We start from the raw sequence: 17,198 nt of genomic DNA on the forward strand, positions 1-17,198 counted from the left end.
GTGTATGACTAATATGTTATTTGCTACCAGCAGTTGTGCAGGTTTATATAGAGCTCATCATCTGCTGCATGCGCACATGTGAATGAGGCCACAAGCTGGCATGCATCAATCCAAAGGTAATAAGCTGCCTGGGACACAGATCCGGCCTCCTCCCTACCAAGCGAGGAATTAATACGCCGGGGACCAGGAATACATACTATTATCACCATCTCACGCAAAGAGCAAATTAAACGGACGCTTTCCATGTGGGCACCATTCTTTGATTTTTTTCATTCCCCAAGCTTAGCTCCTACATACCGTGCCTCTAATAATACATACAGATACCTATACGAAGCTGCAGCCTTGCCATTGCCTGCATGTCATGGAAACAAAAGTTCTACTCCCTCCATTCCTAAATATATGACGTTTAGGACAAACTAATTACTCCCTCCGTCCTAAATTACTATTTGTTTTGACTTTTCTAGATACATCTTTTGTGATGTATCTAGTACTCCCTCCGTATAGGAAAAGAAAGTCGTTTTGGACAAGGTTTGGGTCAAACATTGGGAATATAAATCATGAATAACTTTTAGGTTGTTGAGTTTGGAAATGTGAAAGCCATATAAATAGATTTGTCTTGAAAAATACTTTCATAAAAATATACATATATCACTTTTGGATAAATATTTTTATAAAAACAAGGAGTCAAAGTAATGCTTTGGAGACCGTGTCGCTGTCCAAAATGACTTCCTTTTCCTATACGGAGGGAGTATATATCTAGGTGCATGTCAAAATGTGCGTATCTAGAAAACCCAAACGAATAGTAATTTAGGACGGAGGGAGTAGTAGTTCATATATTTAAGAATGGAGGTAATATATGTTTCATATACATGTATATATGTAGCAGGTCGTTATACATCACTAGCTCCTGTGTGCCAGATCTAGGACGAAGATCTTGCATTGCCCACCACAAAGATCAGATGTATAAGCAGGGATATGGGCGCCCATAACACTTAGAGGTCGTGGCAGCCATTTACAAAACTGCTAGTTCTCGTGGCTTCTTCTTGCAGAGTGTGGCGAGGGCGTATATAGCAAGAGCATCGCCACCAAGAGGTTTGACAGCTAGAATGTCAGGTAGGCAGCCATACAAAAGGTGGCAAAGAATGACTGGTGCCTAAGACAAGGATATATGCAGCCTGCCACTATACCCGCCATGTTGGAGCACTCTTGTGGAGAGGACCGTTATTGGGGAAATTCAGAGAATAGCACTGATTTTTCACGTTGTCCAGGAAATAGCACTACAAACCTAGCTATGAATTCATAGAACAGCACTCGTTTTGCCACATAAATCTTCAAATAGCACTCGATCAACTTTTCTCACTCTTTTATTTGGTTCGGGTCCTTTTTTCACTTGCAAATAGACCAAATTGCCCCTGCTGCATTTCAAGTCTGCTGGCCTCCCTTTTCTACCTCCTTGCAAAGATCATCAATTAAATGTTGGATTAACTTTCCACCGCCAATATTTACAAACAACACATGTTCTTTATCCTCCAACTCAACTCTACTCCCATCATCAAGAATAGTTGTATATAGGTTGAAATCTAAGCATGCAAAGTAAACTTATCGTCTTTCCTACACACCAATTGAGACCAAAACTACAGACTCAGATCAAGATCGGGATGCGAACTCACCCTACAGATGCGGTGTATCTTCCACCAATCACCATCCAGTGCAATGTTGATGACCATCCCGCCGTCATCAATCTCACCACCGCGTGCGCTACCGGCGTCATTCTGCCCATCGGCTCCTGTGCTGTCAGCACACTTCCGCTAGCTGCCCATGCAATCATTGCCCATCCTACTCTATCCATGCACGTCGCTGCTTCTTTCCGATCCCGTTTTAGGGGTTAGAGTTGTTAGCAACCACCAGCGGCCATGCCATCTGGGGTGTGGTTAGGCTTGGAGTAAAATGAGTTTGCGTAACGAGTTGAGAAAGAGGAAGGGCAAGTTGGCCTTTTAGTTTCGGTGGAAAAGAACAGATACATTGAAATAAAAGAGGAAATAAGTAGTAGTGCTGTTTCATGAACTATCGCTTAACATGTGATGCTATTCTGTGAAGACACGTAGAACTAGTGCTATTTCTGAACACCAAGGCATACCGGTACTATTTTCTGAATTCCCCCAACCGTTATTTATCCCTCTCCCAGCACGCACGGCGATGGTATTTAGTGGTTAGTGCACAGGTCTGATCTCCAATAATATGCCTGATATATATTATTGTCTAACAACAGATGTAAACCATGTAGGTATGCACATGTATAGCTTTGCACCCGCCTGGGCACAAAGTTATGTTGGCTGGGACAAGGAAACCCCGTACGTAAGCAAAGCTAGGAACAATAGGTAGGACCCGGAATATTGTCACCATCTCGTAAGGAGGCTTCTCGTGTGCTTTTTTTTAAAAAAAAAATACTCCGCCCGGCCCCAACCTTGTGCCGTGCCTCTAATACGTACACTTACCCCCCTTCATTTAAATGAAATCTGTTAAGTTTTTGTCTAATAAGTTTATAGAAAAAATACACCAATATCTACAATATAAAATTAGTTTCATTACACCATGTCAGAAATGATTTGCACTGGCATAAGAAAATTAGCGTGCTGCCAGCACAAATGTGATCTAAGCGCCTGCCAGCACCGATGGAGTGCATCTATACTGGCAGGTGCCCGCCAGCACAGATGCCACCTAGATAAGGCTGCGGACAACTTCTCTCTCGGTGTGTGTGGTGCCGACGGGGTGGTGGTGGCGCATCGGGGCTTCGGTTGCTCCGGAAGGGCAGGGCCGGCGGGATGCGGAGCCGGCGTGGATTTTTTATTGAATGGGCATCACCGCCAGTTTCAGAATCGGCGGTGATGGGTGCTCCATCACCGCCGAATTGGATATGACGGGTCCCAAACCGGCGGTGAAGGAGGTTTTGAAGCTGGTGGTGATGTTGTTTTCTGTAGTAGTGAATGAAGTATATACAATGTTAAGTTCATCTCTAATTTATTCAAATGACACTTAGATCATCCATGTCTCTTGGGATAAAAGGGCAGTGATAAAAGATCATCCGTCAATCCGGCGTAGGCGGTAGAGGCCCAGCCAGTAGTCCAGTAGTTGAAGACCTTCTTGGCGTCGTACTCGTCCATGGCCCAGCGCGTCTTCGGGAGCCACCGCCCTTCGTGGAATACCAGCGTGTCCTTAGAGCTGACGTCGTCGCCGCCGCCTTAAAAGACCGGCTGAGTCCCGGCGGCCACCTTCCAGCCGTCCTGGTACGTGAACTGGTTGCTAAAGAAGTAGACGCAGCCGGACGCGTCCGCGCCGTCCCCCGTACTTGTCTGGCAACGAAGAATTGATCATCTAGCAGAGTTGATCAACTTGCAGGGATGATATTTGTTTCATGCAAGTGGAAGTGGAAGATGCGGACGTCGTCGTGGACGGTGAAGGACTGCGACGGCGGTGGGGGTAGGCCCTGGCACCTCCGGGCGAGGGCCTTCACGAGCTCCGCGTCCGTCACCGGATGCTGCTAGCCGCCGGCGATCGACAAGATCGGCCGGCCGTGAGGCAGACGATCCTAGTTAGCCGCCGCCGGCGACGATGATGATTTGGTGAAGAAACACCGTACGTGGCTTCTTACTTGGGATCGATCTCGTGTTCGATGGAGCAGCTAATCAAGTTTTGGACCGACTTTGTTTTCTGCACGAGTTGGGGATCGGGCTCTATACCGACTCTCGTACGAAATCGAGAAGAATTTGCCTTGCATATTTTTTAATTACTAGCAGAAATGCCCGTGCGTTGCTACGGGTCATTACTTGCTCACGTGTTGACGTTGATGGAGGTGATCTATACGCGTGTTGCTGAGCAGTTTCTCGATGGCAAGGAGGTCCTGGGCTCCTGGCCACAACCCCGCAGCTATTTATACAGGCAAGAACGCAACCTCGATTTCTATCCGAGTCGGCCTCGATTCCGATCCAGTTCGGCAGCGAACTCTCTTGGCAGTCTGGCCCCGAGTCAGCTTCGATTCCGATCCAATTCGGAAGCGAGCTCTCCTGGCAGTCTGGCCTCCACTCCAATCGCTACCCGCTTCGCTGCCGCCTCGAGGATGCGGTGGCCATTACCTGGTCGACATGGCTGGCGTCGTGCGGGTCCCTGAAGTGGCGTAAGAATCGGAGGATGATGGCGTCGACGTCGGTGGACATGAGGACCTCCTGGAGGTGATGGCCGCGCCGTCGTGGCTGTGGCCATTCTCGACGGGCAGGAGCCTCCTCCTGGAAGTGGAGGAGGAGGAGACATTCAAAGTCAACCAGTTCGAGTTCGACTACGCGTCGGATTCGACTTTGCCTCGGACTACTCCAACGTTCCGCTCAGGGGTCGGACACTCCCGACCCCAGGACTCAGGGTCGGGCGAGGCAGAGCTTCACTCGGGGTCGGGCGCATCCGGACCCGGGACCAAGGGGTCGGGCGCATCCGACCCCGGGAAAAAGGGTCGGGAGAGGCGGAGTTCCACCCTCAAGGGGTCGGGCGCATCCGACCCCGGGACTAAGGGTCGGGCGAGGCGGAGTTCCACCCTCAAGGGGTCAGGCGCATTCGACCCCGGGACCAAGGGTCGGGCGTATACTCAAAATTGGATTGTGGGTTGATATCACGAAATATCAAGGGTTTTTTTTGAAAAATAGCCTCGGACTACTCCAACGTTCCGCTCAGGGGTCGGACACTCCCGACCTCAGGACTCAGGGTCGGGCGAGGCGGAGCTTCACTCGGGGTCGGGCGAGGCGGAGTTCCACCCTCAAGGGTCGGGCGCATCCGACCCCGGGACCAAGGGTCGGGCGAGGCGGAGTTCCATCCTCAAGGGGTCGGGCGCATCCGACCCCGGGACTGCGGGTTGATATCATGAAATGTCAGGGGTTTTTTTGAAAAATAGCCCGACGGACGAAAAATCCAGGCAGAAACGTTACTTGCTTTAATAATAGGTAAAGATAAACTGAATTTGGCAATGAAAATTCTTTAGGGATATACCATGTACATCCCCATCCCTAGCAGCTGTGGGTCACCCATAGGCTGAAGCTGATCTGTACGTCCAAGTGGACTTCCCACCACCATCGCCCACATGAAGGGGTGATTGTTATTTGTAAATCGTGATCTTCACGTATTCTTTTAATCTAGAGATCATCCTTGGTACTAATAATGCAACTTGGCATTAGAATAGCACTTCTGGTGTTCTTAATGCTTATTCGCAATGAGAAAAGGAAGATGTCAGAATTTTTCAGAAAAAAATGGAGGCCCTACACTAGAAAGGGCAAAAAATATAAAGATTTACAAAAAGGAGGAGCTTAACCCAATCTTGAAACGAAGTAATTTCATTGGACGTGATGCCTTTGCTGAAGTTTACAAGGGCTTTTCTTGACAATCAGTTAGTTGCAGTAAAGAGGCCGATTGATGGAAATGTGGCACAAAATGATCAGTTTGCCAATGAAGCCATTATCCAATCACAAGTGATCCACAAAAACATTGTTAAGCTAACAGGATGCTGCCCGTGGATTGATATATGTCATAGTGCCCGGGTTGTGTTTGTGGAATAAGGAAGTAAGTAACTATATTAGTGTGATTTTGGCTGGAATAAGGTAGTAAGTAGCTATTGTATGTTCAAGTGTTCTAAGTGATATAACTCATTCAGTGCACTTGTGAAATTAGTGTGCAATGGTATCCATCATCATCCATTATTCATCCTCCACTGTTCATCGCTTTAGAATCAATTTATTTGAAAAGCAAACACTTTTGTTGGTGCTGACAATCTTAGATTCATCATAAACTACAATTGCTGGATAAATTACCGAGCGACCGCAGCGCTTCCGTGTCATCCCTCAAGCCGGCGGAGGCGGTACAGGCGCAGCCAGTAGTCCGAGTAGTCGAAACCCATCTGGTACTCGGCTTGGAACTCGTCCATGGCCCAGCGCGTCCTCGGGAGCCACCGCCCCTCGTGGAACACCAGCGTGTCCTTCGTCCCGACGATGGCGCCGACGCCGTCCAAGACCGGCTGAGTCCCGGCGGCCACCTTCCAGCCGTCGTCGCAGGTGAATTGGTTTCTGAAGAAGTAGACGCCGCCGGACGAGGTCGCCCCGCCCCCGCCGTACTTGTCTGTGCGCGGCGGCAGACATGATACGAATACAGCAACCATTTGATGCAAGTTTAGAGAGAGAGAGGTTTCGGTCGTACTACCGTAGAGGTCGGAGGGATCGGAGTTGAAGATGACGACGACGTCGTGGACGGTGAAGGGCTGCGACGGCTGCGGCGGTAGGCCGAGGCGCCTCCGGGCGAGGGCGTCCACGAGCTCCGCGTCCGTCGCCGGCTGCTGCATGGCGCACATCCAATCACTAGACCGGCCGGCCGTGAAGGAGACGATCCTATAGCCGCCGCCAGCGGTGATGATTTAGATGAAGAAACCCCGTGCCTTCTGACTTGATAGGCTTTTTGGTGTTGAGATCGACCCACCAAAGAGGTTGGGAGATCGAGCCTGTTTCTGCATGAGTTCGATCAGATCGAGCATGCCGGGTGCCGGCCAACCGGGCCGGAGAGCTCGCGTGCTGACGGACTGAATCATAAAGAACAGAAGATTTGTCAGCCCAGCCAGCCCACTTAGACGGTTGAACTACTTGGTGTATCATCATTTTAGTTCCTAGTATTAGAGACTTAGAGTCAGACCGTACTTAACTACTTCATACTATATCATAATTTTGTTACAAGGTTCTTAATTGGAACCATATAAGAGATACTAGTATCTCTTACTCATCTTAATTGGAACCAGGGGATCAGAGCTATCTCCCATGATTCTAACCTTCTAAGTTGTCTTATGAGTTTCTTAATTTGAACCATGAGACATGAGATTGCCAGACGAATTAGTGAGACATGAGATTTCTAATATGAGTGTTTCTTATACTAGTAGTGAATTATTGAAATTTGAAACAAGATTACAAGACATGTTACATGCATGTATGCCAAGGTCAGCCGGCATAGACATTACATAAACTTTTATTGGATATTACAACAAGACGAAAGAAAGCAACAATGTTCCATAGAAAGTGAGCAGGGTGGAGCTGTTCAAAGGCATCGACAATTGTAACTCGAGACCTCGATACTAGTTGATGAGAAAAACGGATAATTCCCTTATACTTCAGCGACAACAACATCTTGGGAAGCCGATGGCTGAGTGGCAGCGTTTTCTTCTCCAAACACAAGAACCATGGCAGCAGGTTGGTTAGCTTCTTCTATCATTTGCTTTGCGATGGACACCCTCTGCTCTTTGGGAAGGCGAAGCTTCATCCTCTGCTGCTTGTCTGGAAAAATCTCCAGTCCCGCCTGTGACATCAGGAGCGACACAAAGGTGAGGTACTCGCCCCCGATACAAAGACTCTTGGCGTGCAGGTAACCCCTGCATCTACCTGCAGAAAAGCAGAGCATCTCGACCCATACACCTCTGATTACTTCCCACATCTTGGCATCATCACCTAATTGCATCAGAGCTTCAGCAAGCAGCCAAGCTTCATGAAGAAAACCCACTTCAGATTTCTCTGCCTTATTTATTATATTTTCCGTGAGTTGTTTCTTGTCTAAGGGTGATACACCATCGTCACCTTGGAGGATGTCGCTGATTTCCTTGCTGGCGGTGTTGAACAGAGTGATTCTACTTCCAGGCAACAACATCTCAGGTTTAGCAGACAACAGATACATCATGTAATTGGAAATAATTCTAGCAGATTTAGAATCAACAGCTGGGCCATTGGGCTTACGATGGATGCAAAAATCTGTGGCCACATGCCAGATAATGATGCTCTCATCAAATGGCTTCTCTATACTCCATCCAAGGTTCTCTTCACATACATTGTGCTCAAGAGACAAGTGGCCCCTGGAATCATTGAACTCCCAATAACTCTCAACATCTCTTATATAAAATATCCATCCATCTTTAACATGATCACGAACCATGCTTGTAATGCCCTCTCCCTTGGGTGAGTACCCCCGGCCAATATGCTGGCGAAGAAAATCTTGGCATTTGAAACATTTTCCAATGCTCAATAAAATTGAGTACTTATTGTCACGAGCCAACAATCCTCCTCCTATAAGGCTATGTTGGGCAACCATGACTGGCCGGCGGGGACAAAGTAATCTTGCACGCCATTTAGGAAGACGGGTTCTCCAGTCCATATGTAATCTTGCAGGTGCTGAGATAATCTCCGAAAAATATGTGATGTACAATAACAAATATGTAACCTTGATATCGCTTCCCCTGTAACCTTCTTTTTTGCTGACGTGGAAGAGGATTATGGAAGCGATTGGAAATGTCGTTGTAATAGTAAACAAAAGGATCGAAAACATGCCACCCAAAAAATCTACATCTCTGTTTTCATCACGGAGTTGCCAGAGCTTTGTGTAAATAATATTGAATGTGTTGGAGAGCCCTCGACGTAGCGCTTCAAACCCTGTTTCGGCATCCAGGAGCCAAAAGGATTTCAGCTTCTCAAAACGGTCATCATAGGCATATGCAAAGTCCACAAATAGCATGTCATGCCAAGAGAGCCGCTGCAAGTGATCCTGCTTTTCAGCCATGTCCAATGTTGGAGGCCCTTGGTTGCGTTGGACAAAGTCCGCTGCTTCTTGTATGTACTTTTCAAGCACTACTTCTCTGTTGGTAGTCTCAGTCCACGGGGCCGGATGGAAAGAGGTGACTAAGTTACTAAAGCTAGCCCTCCTGAGAGCAAAGGGCTTCTCAAAGCATCTGAAAACCCCAAGGACAAACAGCAGAATGGCTGCAGCTAATAACCTCTTGTCAGCTGAGGGCGACCACGACGTGGTAAACACATAGACAGTTACCGAGACCTGAGAAATAAAGTGGCCAAAAATATTAGCATCGGTGCCTAATGTAATGTCAAATATGCAAAGTTTGGGGCTACAATGGTAACCTATCATAATACATAATACAAGTCAATGTCTATGTCTACATTTGGTAGCACAGAGTTTGGGTTTTCTTATACATAAGAAAAAAATATCAAACAGTAATAGGCGAAGACAACCTTAGCTTTGCCCTATTTTTGAAATTGTCCCACAAAGCCAACACATGTTGTTTCAATAAAAGAAACATCAAACGTACGAGCTCTTTTACAGTGCACAATACAACTAGGTGGTAGTATAGAGTATAGGCTATTTTTTGATATGGGTAAAATTGTAATTGCACAACATATGTTATTTGGGATTTTTTTTCCGCACAGCATTTTCCTGCTCGGCCACCGCCACCGCCCGCACGCCGCGGCGCCCGTCTATCTCCCAACAATGCCATTTTACATATTTCCAATCATACCCCTATATTACCCATACTACTCATGTATACTAAATATTCTATAGCTTAAGGTTTTAATAATATACAATTAATCTTAACTGTTGGATCCTTACATACGAGTCATTTTCAAACAAGGTAGTGGCCTCTCAGCTTAGCCCTCGTGAAATCAACCCACAGAGGGGCTGCTTGCAGGCAGAACTACCTAAATCCTTACACGTGAGGGTGCGCCTGCTGACATGCTTGGTAGGATTGGATAGCATGGATCACGGTCAACTTTCTTCTCTTGCTGCCCCCAGTATGTCCCCTCTCGCCTGCTGCTAACAATTGCCAACCACACCTCCCCTCCCACTAACTCCGCATGGAGCTGTGTGCTGCTTATTTCCCACCCATCACTGCCACATCCCCGCCCTCCACATATAAACTTTACTACCGTGATGCCACCATCGATGGCATCCGGTGTTCGCCCGCCTCACCACCTGCCCACTAATCATCGGCTTGTGCAAGCTTCCCTTCCATTGGGGATTTTAGGTTTGGGGGAAGCAACAACCATCGAAAACCCAAATCCCCGAACCCCTAACTCGCTCGGCATTCTTATCATCACACACCGGGGGCACCGGCCAAGGGTAATATTCTTCCCTTTTTCTCTCTTTTTTTTCTTTTTAGGCAAAATTTGCAAATGCAAGTGGATTGGCCTCTAGATATTAATAACAATTCGGTCATGGAGTCGAGCCTAGCCCATGGTGCGTGGCCTAAGGAGAGACGGACAACATAAACGCAACTTTGTTATTAGTATTACGAAAAAGAAATAGATTTAAACTAGCAAATATTCCTAGGTATTAAAGGGGATAAAATGAGCTGGTATTAAAATTTAGAGAGAATTGTATGTGCGGCGCTATGGAAAGTTTGTCTGTACCAACAACAATATGTGGAAACATGAGTGAAATTCTTTTGGCAGTCTTATTATCATTTGATTTTGGGCAGTGGAGCTACATTTTGAATGAGTACCCAAAAATTGGTTGAAAAATCTAGACATACAATAATATTAGAACTCTAGGAAAAGTAACTTGAATTCAGCAGTGAAGCAAACTTTGCAATAACTTAACCGTTTTTCCTAACAAACTATAAGTAAACGCATAACAAGTAGAGTAAGTTTACATTTTTCTAGCATAAAGTTTGGGGTTTTTTAAAATAAATTAAAATATTGAATAGTAATGGGCCGAGACAACATCAGTTTAGCATGATTCTGGAAATATACCCACAAAGCTCCGCATGCCAATTTCAATAAAAGACAGACATAAAATAGTAACTGGCTAAGACAATTTCTTTATTATTAGTAATAAATATGCGTGTGCGCTACAACAAAGATAAAAAGACTAGTATCAAAATCTTATCAATGATCTGTTGGATCGGAACATGAGTAAAATGTTTTCAGCAGACTTACTATAATTTGATTTTCAGATTTGGAACTATACTTTGACCCAGTACCCAAAAATGGGTTCAAAATCTATACATACAATATTAAAATTCCAAGGAAAAAAGCATCTCGAATCAGTAGCAGAGAAACAATCGCAAGTAACTTTACTCTTCCCCAACAACAAACTATATGTAAACGTAGAACAAATTATAATGTGCTAGCTCAAAGCTTGTGTTTTTTCTTAAATAAAAGTAGAAATAAATAGTAATGGGTAGAGACAACTTCAGCTCAACCCGATTCGCAAAATCAGCCCACAATCCCCGGCACTGGCCCACTTCCAATAAATGAAATGAAAAATAGCTTCAAACAGTAATGGTCTCGGACAACCTCAGCTCAACCCGATCCACGTTATCAGCTCACAAAGCCTAGCAGGTCCACGAAGAGCGAGGGACAGAAGAAATGCTACCTTCAATATGTATGTGTGTGTGGGTGGGTAGATCAGTACTTCCGCGGTTCCAAATTGTAGGTTGTTCTACCTTTCTAGATACATTGTCTTTACTATGCATCTAGATATATAGTCTAGATGCATCGCAAAAGTTATATATAAAGTCTAAATGAATTACAATTTGGAACAGAGCGAGTAGATCTGGTAGATAGCATATGAGAGAAAAACAGAGGTACACATACCTGAGAGACTGCGACCCCAATGTGTCGTAGCCAGAGCTCATTGTCTTCGATGTTGTAGGCTGATATGGTCATCCGTCCACCCAAATGTATCAGTAAGATGGGAGCCCATAGCACCTCTAGATCGTGACTACCAGCGACCACATAAGAGGGATGACATTGTAGCTTTTTCTGGCGGTTGAAGAGTGTGGCTAGGGCGTATATTGCAAGAGCATCGCCACCGAGATACGACAGCCAGATAAGAGGTCTACACAAGTGACTGAGGCTGGGGCTCTTACGAATCGGGGCAAATATTGCGAGGTACAACTGAATGACGAGGCTGCCTAACACAAGGATGCGCAGCTGCCACTCTTCCCACCAGTTCACCGCACTTGAAAGGCTCATTTTATGAACTATTTAGTGGATTGTGCACAGTTCTGATGTTTGGCCAATATGTCGCTAACAACAGCTGCATGCATATACGTATATATATAGCTCTGCCTTCGTATTGGACACGAGCAAGTATCAAATCCAAAGCTAATTACAGTTGGCTGTGGGGCATATGTATGCTCCCCCTCTTGTGTACAAAGAACCAAAGCAAAGAACTAATATGGGACCAAGACTACCGCCTTCACGCAAAGAGCATGGGTGATAAAGCTGTGCATACCCAAGCCTCTCTCTAATACAGATCTCGTCTTGATATTGCCTGCATCACTGCCAATGTAAGACAGGCAGATTGTACTCTTATCTGCAGGTTATCTTAAGAGTGACTCATTGGGCACGTTCTTGGAGCATTCCGCAAGATTAAAGGAGAGCAAGAGACCACTTTTGAAATGGGGCTTGCTGAACATTGGAGACCATGGCCATAAAGAACCATGGCCATAAAGATCTTCTCAAAACACGGGTGGTCATGCTTTAGGAGGCTTAGCGATGATTAATCATATTTTCGTTGGATCTGGCTCTTTGAGAGCTTGTCTTTTATACGATGGAGGCATGAACTGTAACAATGAATGTTAAGCTCAAAACTCTTGCAAAGACTGGAATAAAATTCCATTTTCTAAAAAAAAATATAGACAGTCAGATGAGGAACAGCCGGATTTGAGCTAGACAGCCGGTGCCAAAGAATGAATGGTGCCCAAGACAAGGATATGGACCTGCCACTCTTCTCCCCTAATTGGGCCATTCCTGATCGGACCATGCGGACGATGGTGGTATTTACTATTTAGTGGTAGTCTGTGCACATGTCGATGACCGATATGCATATATGGGCATAATGCAAAAGTATAGCATCAATCCAAAGTTAAGTTGCTGGGACATGGATCACCTCATAAGCAAGGAATAAAAGGGACCTGGAACGTTATCACCATCACGCAAAGAGCACGGACCATATGCATAAAGCTTCTCCTGTGCTTTTCTTTAATTTTCTTCTGCCTTAAGATTGCGTCATGACTCTAATTACTAGCATAGAAAGCACTTTTAGTGGCGATTTATAAGGGCGCTGTTTGGTTATGGATGCTTATTTATAAGTTGCTTATTTGCTTAATTGTAGTTGCTTATTTATAAGTCTAGGTGTTTGGTTTGGGTTGCTTATCTGATTGCATATGACATATTTGCCCCTGCCATCCCATTTCCCACTACCCCCAACCATTACCAGCTCCTAGTACAGAGGCGGCGGCCGCGGGGCGCGAGCGGCGGCGGGCGGCGGCGCGAGCGGCGGGCGGGAGCGGTGGCGGCGGGCGCGAGCGGGAGCGGGAGCGGCGGCGGGCGGCGGGCAGGAGCGGCAGCGGGCGGTGCGGAGGCGGCCGGCGGCCGGCGCAGCGGCGGCGGCGGGCGGAAGCGGCGCCAGAGTAGTTCCGGGAAAGATGAGAGAGAAAGGGGAGAGAGGAGAGAGAATGAGGGTAGGAGGAGTAAAGTGCCCCATAAGCAACCATAAGCAACTCAAAACTTGCTTATTTGCTTATGCATAAGCAACTTATAAGCAACTCTATAAGCAAGAGTGTTTGGGTTATAAGCAACTTATTTGCTTATTTTTAAGTTACTTATGGATAAGCAAAGGAAACCAAACATGCTCTAAGTATTTGCACACTCAGTTCTAACTTCTAAACCCGATGTTTCTTCCTTGATGGTAAAAATCTTGCATCATCGCCCCGACGGTACAAATATTTACTATCATGTCATCTTAGGAACCGACGATCATATACATATGGCTCAAATATTGACAAAACTGCCTTTTTTATGGCAAAAATATTTACTGCACCCAAATCTACCCGACGTGCCTTGTCACACAGAGACGCAATGCTAATTTTCATGCAATACTTGTACTATTGACCAGTACTGTACCATATAAAGGGTAAGTACAAATAGATGAAAATGGCATTGCACGCAATTTTGATAAAACCTATTTGTAATTAATTAGTCGTTGTGGACATTTTTTAAAATCCATTGAATATATATTACTAAACATTTTTGTCTTTTTTAATCTTTTTAGTTTTGCAATGAATTTTACGTATGGATATATATATCATGTCCGTCCCTATCTCTAGGTAAATGTAGTGAAAATAAAATCTACATCATTGTAATATCTTATCGATACTTCATCAATGAAGATGTCACAATGTTGTAGATTATACATATTTTCATTATGTGTAAAAAAGTTTGCAAAAAAATTATAAAATTTGAAAGAGATGAGGATCGGTATGATACTTATGGGCTGTTTACGGGCTGTTTGGTTTACGCCCACGCCAGCCACGCCAAATCCAGGGCTGACCAATTTTCCGACGAGAGACTCGCCCGCCTTAATTTCGCCCATGTGTTGGAAGGAAAATGAACTGATGCAGGCACAGGTGTGCGGAGGCACAAATTGCTGTCTTCCATCCAAATACACTCGAGCGATGCGGTCAACAACCAATATCGTGGTCAAGTGAGCTTCGGCCACAAACCAAACGGTCTCTTAGTACAAGATTCAACTTAACTAAAAGATAAAATAGGACAAATTAATATGCAGTGTGTTATTCGTTACAAGCTAGCGGTTAGGAAAAGTTTCTACCATCAGTACGATTCAAATGGATTTTTTTAAAGGAGCAATGACTTTGTACATATCAAATGGTTTTATGTAAAAAAAATATAAAGGTAGTTTTTAAATACATCTCAAATGATTCTTACATAATATATTGTACATGGCTTTCAAAGAAAAGTTATCTTTGATGATTATATAGATCTTAATGGTTTTACATTAAAAAATCACCTCCAATGTATCTTAGATGCTTGTTTAAAAAACATAATCCGTGTATGATGACGAAATACATTTTAGACTATTCTTTGCATAAAAGCTCATCTGCAATGTAATACATAGCATATTTTGGTTGTTCCATGTAATATCATAATTCGTTCCATTCGCGAATTTTACCATTCAGTTTTCCCTCAATATGTTAGAGAGCAATTTTCAATATACATACCGTAAAAGTGAGAGGGATGGGAGTTGAAGATGTAGACGCTGTGGACGGACGTACGGCGGCGACAGGCCCAGCCGCTCCGGACGAGGGCGTCCGCGTCCGTCACCAGCTGCTGCATGGCGCACGTCCGTCCAGGCCGGGGCCGGCCTGCTAATAGGTTGAAACCCACCTCAAACCCACCCAACCTACCCCAACCTGTAATAAATTAACTCATTCACCCACCCCATCCTGTCCTGCTCCATAATTCTATTATGTAAACCTCACCCAACCTACCCCACAAATTGATATAACACATGGGTTTGGTACATGAACTTATAGATTTATACAAACCTCGTGTTCATACCTTAAAAGCTAAAAGTTTAGAGAAATTGTCTGAAATTTATTGCAGATAAATTAATTTGACAGTCCGCTACTTTGTGCAAAGTAGCGCGGCGACTATATGCGGGCCCCACGTCAGACCCTAAAACTAAAACCTCGTGTTCACATCTTAAATTTTAGAGAAATTGACCAAAATTTATTGCAGTTAAATTAGTTTGACAGTCCGCTACTTTGTACAAAGTAGCGCGGCTAGACTTACATATGGGCCCCACGTCAAGAGTCGGATCCTAAAACTAAATGTCGTGTTCACACCTTAAAAGTTTAGAGAAATTATCTGAAATTTGTTGTAGTGGAATTAGTTTGACAGTCCGTTACTTTATACAAAGTAGTGTGGTTGGACTTATATGTGGGCCCGTGTCAAGAGTCAAACCCTAAAACTAAAACCTCGCGTTCAGACCTTAAAATTTTAAAGAAATTGACCGAAATTTGTTGCAGATGAATTAGTTTGACAGTCCGCTACTTCGTTCAAAGTAGTGCGGCTGGACTTATATGTGGACCCCACGTCAAGAGTTGGACCTTAAAACTAAAACTTCGTGTTCACACCTTAAAATTTTGGAGAAATTAACTGAAATTTGTTGCACTTGAATTAGTTTGACAGTCCATTACCTTGTGCAAAGTAGTACGGCTCGACTTATATGCGGGCTCCGCGTCAAGAGTCGGATCGTAAAACTAAAACCTCGCGTTCACACCTTAGAGAAAGTGACTGAAATTTATTGTAGTTGAACTAGTTTGACAGTTCGCGACTTTATCCAAAATAGTGCGGTTGGACTTATTGTGGCGGAACCACCTCGGATTAACTCAATTAAAGCACAGTTATGTCGCTTAAGACGCGGCACTCATGCCTTAATCGAGTTAACTCAAGGTGTTGTCGAATTTCCTCCGATTTAACCACTTAACAGGACCGAGTTAGCAAAGCTCACATGAAGGTGAGTGGTTCCAGAGAATACAACAGGTCCACTGAGTTAAAAAAGTTTGACAAAATAGCTCAACATCAAAACAAGAGTCAGAGTTTTACAAGATTCAAAAGCAGCGGAAAGGTAAAATAGCGGAAGCTAGCGCCGGGGTCGGATGCCCCTAATGAGGCCGATCAGGACATCAGTGATCCCTTTCCTCGCCGTCCGAGGAGGGATCCCACTTGACCGTCCAACCCGGAGGGAGCTGGGGCGGCCAAGTGCCAACAGGAGCAAACTCAGGAGTTGCGACTTCACCTGAAAAGAGAGCCACAAACAAGGCTGAGCTGCTAAGCTCAACAAGACTTAACCGACCGGTGGTAAAACTACCCCACCACATCTAGACATGCAAGGCTTTTTGGCTGAGGGGTTTGTTTGCCAAGAGCGACTATGTTAGGTCCATGCTTTCAAGTTTTAGCTCAAATTCTAGGTTAATTAACCAGTCTATGTTGGCATCTTACTCTAAGCAAACATAGATCCAACTTTATGTATATAAGCTCATCATCAAGACTATGTCATCATCAGACTCTTTCATTACTCAGTGTAGCATAGCGATCAAGCAGTCTCAAGCTGTGAGAGGCAGACGACTCGATTCGAGTTTCTTAACCATGCATGGCGAACCTAATATCACGACATCCGCGCACCACAAGGGTCGCTCCCTATGTCGGCCGTCCCCATCAATTCCCGGGCACGTGTCAGGTCCAAACTTCCCATGGCATGCAATGCTCCACAGTCCCAGCTTCTACCGTACTGTGACTGCACTTGCACCCACATGATGCACCATGGGAACCTCGTTCTAGGGACAGCAGGGGTATAAGCCACGCCCTAGTTCAATCAGGTACTAGGCTTTCCCATCCCATACTAGGTATGAGATTAGTACTTTCAAACACTTGATCATGAACACCAACACTGTCGGGCCTTAACAGATTCCATAGACAAACGGGGCGATCAGCCGACCACCAAAAGAGTTAACCAAAACCCTGCCCCGTCCATCGTTCTTA

The 17,198-nt window shown here is 45.2% G+C and overlaps 2 protein-coding genes across 2 annotated transcripts; both read right to left on the minus strand.

The window, feature by feature from the left end:
• Window positions 1–5,806: 5,806 nt before the first annotated feature.
• LOC111257559 lies at window positions 5,807–6,401 on the minus strand. Its single transcript, XM_022827331.1, has 2 exons — window positions 6,229–6,401; window positions 5,807–6,147 (listed from the first exon to the last, which is right to left on the minus strand). Exons 1-2 carry the CDS (start codon window positions 6,374–6,376, stop codon window positions 5,867–5,869), a joined length of 429 nt encoding a protein of 142 aa, XP_022683066.1. The 5' UTR covers window positions 6,377–6,401; the 3' UTR covers window positions 5,807–5,866.
• Window positions 6,402–6,930: 529 nt separating this feature from the next.
• LOC101756667 lies at window positions 6,931–11,889 on the minus strand. Its single transcript, XM_004972804.3, has 2 exons — window positions 11,442–11,889; window positions 6,931–8,883 (listed from the first exon to the last, which is right to left on the minus strand). The coding sequence occupies exons 1-2, from the start codon at window positions 11,820–11,822 to the stop codon at window positions 7,174–7,176; spliced, it is 2,091 nt and encodes a 696-aa protein (XP_004972861.1). The 5' UTR covers window positions 11,823–11,889; the 3' UTR covers window positions 6,931–7,173.
• Between the last annotated feature and the right edge of the window lie 5,309 nt (window positions 11,890–17,198).

The sequence above is a fragment of the Setaria italica genome, chromosome VI, assembly GCF_000263155.2.
Source record: "Setaria italica strain Yugu1 chromosome VI, Setaria_italica_v2.0, whole genome shotgun sequence".
Taxonomy (NCBI): Eukaryota; Viridiplantae; Streptophyta; class Magnoliopsida; order Poales; family Poaceae; genus Setaria; species Setaria italica.

Coding starts and splice junctions, on each gene's coding strand:
- LOC111257559 (XM_022827331.1), bottom strand. CDS start 6,376: ATGTGCGCCATGCAGCAGCCGGCGACGGACGCGGAGCTCGTGGACGCC. Junction 6,148..6,228: donor CGATCCCTCCGACCTCTACG/GTAGTACGACCG, acceptor CGCCGCGCACAG/ACAAGTACGGCGGGGGCGGG.
- LOC101756667 (XM_004972804.3), bottom strand. CDS start 11,822: ATGAGCCTTTCAAGTGCGGTGAACTGGTGGGAAGAGTGGCAGCTGCGC. Junction 8,884..11,441: donor TTGGGGTCGCAGTCTCTCAG/GTATGTGTACCT, acceptor TTTATTTCTCAG/GTCTCGGTAACTGTCTATGT.